The sequence below is a fragment of the Brachycentrus maculatus genome, unplaced genomic scaffold (genome assembly GCF_059751285.1).
Source record: "Brachycentrus maculatus isolate JH-2025_06_01 unplaced genomic scaffold, ASM5975128v1 h1tg000269l, whole genome shotgun sequence".
Taxonomy (NCBI): Eukaryota; Metazoa; Arthropoda; class Insecta; order Trichoptera; family Brachycentridae; genus Brachycentrus; species Brachycentrus maculatus.
In genome coordinates, this window is record NW_028281020.1 from 2,587,501 (window position 1) to 2,597,135 (window position 9,635).

A 9,635-nucleotide genomic window follows, 5' to 3' on the forward strand; every position below is an offset into this window, starting at 1 on the left:
CACCTCTCTTAATGAGTTATTCGCATATCGAGCAGAAAAAATGTAAAAACGTTCCTCCCTTAACGAGTGACATTTCGCATAACGCATCATTTTCACCACAAAACTTGTAACTCGGGACGTCCACACTAGTCAAAACAAAAAAATGATTCGCTTAACGATCAAGAATCTGGAAGGGATTATGCTTGTTATGAGAGATTCCTGTTTATTTGGAATTAATGGAATTTTAATTAACACTTTTTTATTACTCTTTTGCTATTAAAAAGCAGAACTACAATCAACATCAGATTTAAAACATAATAATAATAAAATAAAAATTAAACCCTTATCCGCACCCCAATGGTGCATAGGGCACTGTATCATATAAATGCAGTGTTATCTTGATCGTTTTACACATGAAGGAAAGGTGATCAGCCTTCCGCTTCAGGTACCAGTCTATGATAATATTGAATAAATATAACAGTGAAAAATCACTTATATTTATTTTACCCCCCTTGGGAATCGAACCCGAGACCTCCAGTAGCCGAGCGTGCTAACCAATTACACTACGGAGGCGGACAAATATAATATAAATAAAATTAATGAATTTTGAAGTAATGAGTATTTAGAGAATAACTGTAACTGTGCGAAAATTGTGCGAATTGTATGGAAATTGTGTGACTTTAATCTCTAATTAGTAATTACATTTCAGCCTTTGGGATTAATCAATTTTTGATCTAGTATTTTACCTTTCATTAAAGATTAATGACAACATTTGATGCGAAAGGTTAGGCTGCCTGATTTATAACAGATTTCAGCAATATTAATAAGTTTCTCTACCCCTTATAACACTCAGGATAGTATCCATTTATATTTAAATTTATCCCTTAACTGCTTAACTAATATCGTATCTGGATTAATCTAAATATTCCCTTGTCAATAGGCTTTGTAAGTAAAGCATAATACGGTAGTGATATTTGAATATTTGATCCGTGATTTCCTCTTACATCAATAGGAAAAAAAAATCTAAATGATTGTTTTTTTTAATGATATAACATTTCATTTGTTTTTATTATTTATTATGATTTTCATGAAAAATAAAAAAATAATTAAAATATGACGTTTTTATGTTATTTTCACTTTTTCAAATAAAAGTGTTAGAATCAATCTATCATGTCAAAAAACATCAACAAAAGGTCCCTTATTCCAACTTTTTTCATCAACACGTTTTCAATTTCTGAAGAGCAATAACTTCATGTCTCCGTCCATAAGCTGCATGGTGCATAGGGCACTGCATTTTATCGATGTAGCATTAATTTGATCGTTGGTTGCATAAAGGCAAATTAGTCAGTCTTACACTATAGGTACATTCCAAGTGTATATTTAATAAATATTCATGCAAGTTGATAAAATGACGTCTTTCTTCCGATTCTATTACGTTTATAGAATAAAATAACAACTTTATATTTTTTTCCACATAAATTTTATTTGACCAGTGACCTAGTTTTGTCACTACCGACATTATCAGACTGATGTCGGTTACTGGACGTCGGTCACAAAAAAACCCGCTCAATGGTCAAATATTTTTTTGTGAAAAAAACTATATAAGTATGTAGTTACTTATTTATTTTTTTACAAAAATGCTAATAATTTTAGTATACATATATAACCACTCACTGAGTGAGTGGTTATATATGTACTAATATTTCACTCATTCGGTGAGTGGTTATATACTATAATTATTAACATTTTTGTAAAAAAATATATAAGTAAAAATGTCTGACCACAAAGTAAATGCTTTAAATATTAATCATATTGAGAAAAATATGAATGTAGTTGTTATTTTATTCAATAAAATGCAATTCCACCAATAAGTGTCAGTACAAAACTTAAATTTATAACGTTTTCCTATATTCACCAATCGTTGTGATAATGATATATTTTCTGTGTAGATAATTAATGTGGTTTCTGTCTTTTCAGGGGTGATTCACTTGATATGGGCGTCGATCTTGCTTATCGTCGCGACGCTCACCGACGCCAGAGTGGCAGGGAAGATTGGCATCTATACCAATAATTATAATGGTAAATATTGTATGTATTCAATCTGAAGTGCCACAGGTAATGGGGTTATAAAGACCCAATTCTGTGTCGTGGCGTCTCGTATCGATGTTTGTATTTCATATTTTTCCTATCTATTAAAAATGTTTTAAAGGTAATTTGGTCGTCTTTCAAACTAAATTCAATATTTTTCTCTGTCATGGATAATAAAACTGAATTTCTTAAAATTGCCCGCATGAAAATTGAAATGGTACATGTAGTATTGTATTGTAAAAAAAAATATATATTTTTTGTAACTTTATTTTTAAATGCACTTTTTTAGACTTTCTCGTGTTGTTTTTATTATAACCGTTTTAAGAATGCCCAAAAGAATATTTATTACATCTAATTAATTTGAGAATTTATTTATTTGATTAAATTAGAAAATCTCATAAGGATCCAAGCAAATTGCATGTTATCCTAACTAAATAGCATCACAAATCTCAAACAACAAATCTTTGAGCAGTGTATCCTTATTGCTATAAACTATTGATTAAATATAACATGTTGCATGCCATTTCCTAACTAAACAACAAACCACACATGAAAAGTTTATGATCAGTGTATACTTATTAATATGAACTTTTGAGTAAACATAACATATTGCATTAGCAGGTACGAGAACACCGCATGGCATTTCTCAACAAAACTGTAGTACAAACTTCAAATGAAGAACCTATGAGCAGAGTATATTTTACTTATTGTTATGAACTATTTAGTAAACATAACTATTTCATTAGCAAGTACATGTACATTTTCTAACCAACATCAAACTCAAAATCTTTGATCAGTAATTCTTTATTCTTATGAACTATTGAGTAAATATAACACAATGCACTAACAGGACCTTAAATATTAGAGTAATGTAACTCAAGCTGAAATTCGTATTTGTATAGAAGATTAAAAAAATTCGAACACTTCTCGAACTAAATTGTCCCTAAAAAGTATTTAAAAAATGCACAAATACTTACTGTTTATTTTTTTTAAAACTACGTTTTTTTACTGTGAGAATACAGTATTGAAAAAACCCTTTGAATAAATTTAATGTTTAAGAAAATTTGCATCTGACCGCTTTGATATTAAATATTCTTTGATTGTGATTAAATTGGGTGCTTATGGGTTAAGGGTACTTTCAGTTGAGAGTGAGTTCTCAACTTAAATTTTACCCTATTAAGTGAAAAGCTTTGAAGGCTTTCAAGATAAGTGAAAAGGAATTTTAATTATCAATTTATTTACGAGTTTTCCGAAGCGACAAAATTACAGTCAGTTTCTGGGAAATCTAGGCTTTAGCTTTGCATATCATTAACGAAATTACAATTTATCTATGAATTTCAGTAAGTTAAATTGCTGTTTATTATCTTTCCGAAGTAAAATATTATAAGGTCAATTAATAAAATTTACAATCATTTATTAAATGGTTTCACAATTTTTGAGGTGATATCAAAGATATAAATTATTATTGTTGTAATGGGTCCTGAAAATTTTGTGCAATTTTCAGACTACAAAAACTTTTTGTGGACTACCAATAGAACAATGAATCATATCACAAATTGATGGACCTAATGGAAAAATTTTACGAATCGGGGATCCGAATTGATTTTCCGTTCAAACTTCATCCTATCTGACTTTTTGATTTCAACTGAAAAATCTTTCTTTCAACTTTCGACGAGCTTTCTGCTCGTTGAAAAATTGAGTTGGAAAAGAAATTCATTCAATGAGAATGGCGTCTTTGATGACAACTACATTTTCTGTGAGGGGGATAAAATCAGAAAATCGTTGAACAAATTGTTAAAAAACGATATTACATAATCATCTAACTCACCTAGTAGATTTGACATTTGTCGTTTGTAACCACTAAGTGATAAGTGTAATAATAACAATATAAGTAAACTTAATAAATGTTAATATAATGTTTATTAATGTAACTATTCAATTGATTTAATAACAAAAAGCGTGGGATGATTTTTCAACCTATATAATAAATGAGCATATAAAACAAATTATTAAACAACTTACGTACAAAAAGCTAATTTTAATTAAAGCTTTTTTCAATAGGTAGAAAAATAATTCACTGTTAATAAATTATACATGCTATTAACTTGACTTGCTTAAAATTAAATTTCCTACTTTTTTTTACTCTTTAACAAAAAAATCCATTTGTTTTATTCGCAATTCGTTAAAATATATGTTATATTAATTCTCCAAAGCATGGAAATTTAATTTTATAATAATCCGAGATAACCCAGTAATAATAATTGACCTTTGACTAGTATATGCTGGTAGTCAGATGCCACAAAAACTTTAACGAATGATATATTTGTGTGTATTTAATTATTGTTTGTTTACATCCCACGTAGGCATAACCTGTGCATGGGTATACAATATAAAACTGAAACTGTGGTATGAAGCTAATTTTGATAATTGTGGACCAGAAAAATGGGTGAGATAACAAGATTGACGGAACAAATTGTGAAGAAGTTAATTTAGACAGATTGTTAATTCTTAGTACCCTACGCACCTGTTACCATATTCACATCATTTTTAATTTATTATTAGATTAAAACCAATATTTTTAGCTTTTCCACTTTTTTATTTGACCAGCGACCGGGTTTCGTCGTTACCGACATCATCAGACTGGTCGGTAACGACGAAACACGGTCGCTGGTCAAATAAAAAAGTGGAAAAGCTAAAAATATTGGTTTTAATCTAATAATAAATTAAAAATGCAATTCCATCACGAAGTGTCAGTGGATAATATAAATCTATTATATTCACATCAGTTTAGAAAATTGGGTAAAAACAATAGGAACAAAATGTATTTCTATTATTCTCTTAAAAAATATAAATTTATTAATTTGGGAATATTATTGCCGAATCAGAACACTAGAAGCGCGCACGCTGTGACACAACCTCCCTGGTCGATAGCTAAAATACACTGCCATCATCGTCGATATATCGACGGCTGTACATTTGCCAAAGTATACCAAAGTCGATATATCGATTCTTAGCACTCTTACGAATGCGTTTATAATTTTTTTTTAACTTAGTCATTTTAATTATATTACTATTTCAAATACGAATATCAGTGAGAAAAAGAAAGTGATATGCAAGAAATATTAAATAACGTGACTTTTTAATCTCAAGCTATCTTCGTCGGATTCCATTGTACGTTGTTTTACAACAATCAGTGTAAACGTCCCAATTTTTCAACAGCATTCTATTTTATGAGAACGCCCAACCAAAAAGGCTGAGTAAAAAACGTTACTCTAAACGAGAAAGATTAATTGTCCATATACTTAGAAAAACAATAGAATGTTCTTTAGAGAAAACCGTAATAAATTTATATATTGTAGAATCATCATTACTCTTCACAATTGATCGATCTAATCAATCAACAAATTTAGTGCTTTAAATTTTGCATTTGTGAATTTTGGTTGTGTAGTGATCCTGAGGTCAGGTCGCTGACTTTGAGTCAGATTGTCTGAGTTTGAAACGACAATTTGTTACCTTTTTTTAAATGAAAAGCTTCTTAGCCACATATATAAATAATATTATGAAATTGATTTGTGTTTTTATTTTTTCAAAAAATAACATGTATTCATCGTAGACACTAGTCAATGAACTAATACACTTTATTACCTAATATTATAAAAAAAAATTATCTACCATTTTCATATCAAAATCCACATTTGTATTAGCGCCCTTGACGTATTTTACAAAAATAGCGCTGTATAAATTATCCATGATTATTATTATTATTATTAATTGCTTATATGTTTTGTAAAAATGTACTTCACACGTCAATATGTATGTATACGTCAAGGCAATTAATTTATTTACTCATTAAATAAAATTAGTAGAATTGTATGGAAAAATAGCTGCCTTATTAAGTGAATTCGGAAGAATCGTTAAACGTATTTGAATTAATATTTGCATTCCTTTTTGTTATAACCGAGGTTTGTAAGTTCATTTTTGATGTAATAATTTATCTATTTTTAAATACTGAATTACAAATCAAAAGCCACAAAAAGTGGTTTTGTTAAGCGTTGTTAAGAAAAGTCGCTCAAAAACTCATTATAAAATTTAATGCTTGACTTTATTTATTTTTCCATAAATTTTCTTCAAACCTGACATCTTTAATACAAACCAAATCATATTTTTTTCTAAAAAAATTTTGACATAAAAGAATTTACAGTATAATGCAAGTTGACATCACTTCAAATGCAGGATTCTGATAATAAGGCAGATATATGTATATTCAATAATTAAGATACAAGTCTTATATAATAACTTCTTTTTTTTACAAAAACATAAGTTATATTAGTATATAATTATTTACCGAGATTTTTATGTCTACCAGTTTCGAGACGTGCCCGTCTCTTTGTCAGGACAATCACTACTACAGCATGCAAACAATACAACCCTTATAGGTATAACCATATACCTACTTATATTACTAACATTTATGTTAAAATAAATAATTAAAAATGACCAATTACATAGTAAATGCTTTAAATATTAATAATATTGAGAATCTTTTGTAATAAATTTGATTACCACAAGTCTTCGTGGGACAAATTATTGTCATAACCATGTTTTAAATTAGATAATTTTCTGTTAAAATTTATCACCTTAATTTTACGCTTTTCTCATTGACTTTTAAAACCCACGTTCTCTTTACAGATTCTTTTCTAACGCCTTATTTAAATTTGTGAATATTAAACTAAAACCATTAAAGGTTTCTTTTGGTTCATTCTTTAGAAACCATTCTTTAGAAATACCAATTTAAAAGGAACGACGACAAAGGAAATTCAATATTTAAAATATATACAGTTTCTAATTTGCTTTTGATATATATACTCGAATAATTATATTAAAAAAGATTTCATTATTGGAAATATATATGTGTAGCAAACGTAATTGGAGATTTTTGCTTATTTTTCTTTGTTAAAAAAACAGTAGATTTCTCTTTATTTCTCTTATTACAAATAAAAAATATGCTAAAGCTAAAAAAATATTAATATTTCAAGTCTCTTTAATGTTTTAAAATACAAACCGAATAATTAAATCTCATTTTCAATAAACAGGGGACTCGCTTTAAAAAAGTTAATAAAATAACTGTCGAATAAAATAACAACTTGGTATTTTTTTCCACGTGAATTTTATTTGACCAGCAGCCGGATTTTATTTGACCGGGTTTCGTCGTAACCGACGATGTCGGTTGCCTCCGTAGTGTAATGGTCAGCACGCTCGGCTACCGTTCTGGAGGTTCCGGTTTCGATTCCCAAGGGGGGTAAAATAAATATAAGTGATTTTTTCACTTTCATATTTATTCAATATTACCCTGGACTAGTACCTGAAGCGGAGCGCTGATCACCTTTCCTTCATGTGTAAACGATCAAGATGCGTTTATATGACGCAGTGCCCTTTGCACCACTGGAGTGCGGATAAGGGTTTTTAGTTTATTTATATTATTTATATTTATATATATATATATATATATATATATATATATATATATATATATATATATATATATATATATATATATATATATATATATATATATATATATATATATATATATATATATATATATATATATATATATTATTATTATTTTTTTTTTGATTTTTTTTTCAAATAAACAACTTTGTTTTAACCACTTTTTATTGGTACACTTTTTCCAACCGGTTTCGACATAAACCTTGTCATCATCAGGGTTTTTGTACTAATTCTAAAACATTGAAATACTAATAATTAGGTTTTGGTTAATTACCCTTCCCTTACGATACCAAAAACTTCCACGCACTTCGTACACCATATGAAAAGTGATATAAAAAAAAGCCATATAAAAAACGGGAAAAAAACTCCTAAATGTTGCTTTTATTGAGCATTGCGCAGCGAATACGTCCACTCCGGACGACAACTCACAGATTATTGATATTACTCATTTCATTTAAATTATCCACAAAACACTTGTTTTTTTTAACCACTTGAGAATTATATTTTGACTAGTTTCGTAAGCTACAGGTGCTTTCATCTACGGGTTTGAATATAAACTGAAGCATTAATAAGGATAATTTATTTTTACTGATAGAGGTGGGTGGAATATTCAAACCCGTAGATGGAAGCATCTGTATCTTCTAAAACTAGTCGTTAAAGTATAATACTCAAGTGGTAAAAGACGAGGGTTTTATTTATAATTTAATCATGTCATATCACAAAGTACCTAAATACCAAAACAATATTTTTTTTTATTATTTATTTATTGTTTTGGCATTAACTTTAAAAGCTAAAAGCTAAGCTTCCATCATTCAGGTCTGAATAATAACTCAATTATTTTATAATAATTTATTATTCAGACCTGAATGATGGAAGTTTAGCTTCTGAAACTAGTAGTCTTTAATAAAACTCAAGTGGTATAAAAACAAGTGTTTTCTTTAATCATTGTAATAAATAAATTCATTTAATTTATTAAGTTTGCACAACTTGTGAAAAAATATCGGTAAATAGAAGATTATTTCTCAACGCGTCTTATGAATGATAAACTGATGTGTTTTATTTCAACAGGGAAGTCGACCAGCGGAATAAACGAGGAGATAATATGGGTCAGCATAGGAATGGGCATCACCATCGCTATTCTGATCACCATCGCTCTCTGCTACATTCTGAGGGAGAAGTGCATCAACAGGAGAGACTACTACAACAACGCATGAGAACGGCTGAAGCCACGAGAATACTACATTAATGTATAATGTGGTTTCTCCTGGCTTCTAAAACGCGACCAAAATAATACATCATCCTGACTTCTCGAAAACGTTCTCGAAAAAGAAAAATATTCTGCAACGGATCTAACAAAATCAGACTGTTCTTCAAAGCTCTTAAATATAATGAGAGTACATGGTTTCGTACAACAGTTTTTTTTTCGTAAAAAAATATATACTTTTGTAAGAAATAGTTTTATGATAGACAATTTTATAACATCCGTATGTTATTATTATATTATAACCACACCGTATATTATATCCCTTTTTTCAAATAAAATATTTCTACTTGATTTAAATGTATTAAAAAAATCGATTAAATATAATTTTTAGTTGCGCCTAAAGCGTTTAAACATATTAATCAAGTTGTAAGAGAGTGGGGTCGAAGCTGAATTTTTGACTCACAGTACACGACGTCATCCACTGAACCATAATTTGACTTTATGTTAAAACAGTAAACAGTCAAAACTACTTGGAATTGTAATTATTTGTTGAAATTTTAACAGCAACTTGGATATATGGTAATTACCAAACAAATAATAAATATTTTGCAACATATATTTTCACGATAGAGAGTTATTTTTTTTTGTTAATTTGTCTTTTCCCAATATGTTCTAAGGTAAGATGAGTAAACGCTGGAATCCCAATGTTCTAAAAAACCATTAAATGATATATAATAGATCAATATACCATAGTTGTAACTGCACATGATATTGTGTTAGACACGTATTAGTATGCACAAAATATGCCTTTTATTCATGTAAGTATCATATATCACTATCATCAAAATCTACA

The 9,635-nt window shown here is 28.7% G+C and overlaps 1 protein-coding gene across 1 annotated transcript in view; it reads left to right on the plus strand.

Moving 5' to 3' along the window:
* The window catches only part of LOC148305590 (uncharacterized), a 31,193-nt gene extending 21,776 nt beyond the window's left edge, over positions 1 to 9,417 (plus strand). The window contains exons 2-3 of the mRNA XM_088266518.1: positions 1,957 to 2,058; positions 8,647 to 9,417. Of these exons, the coding sequence (XP_088122644.1) occupies positions 1,957 to 2,058; positions 8,647 to 8,792 (248 nt within the window). The 3' untranslated portion in view covers positions 8,793 to 9,417. The remainder of the gene's footprint in view (positions 1 to 1,956; positions 2,059 to 8,646) is intronic.
* Positions 9,418 to 9,635: the final 218 nt, after the last annotated feature.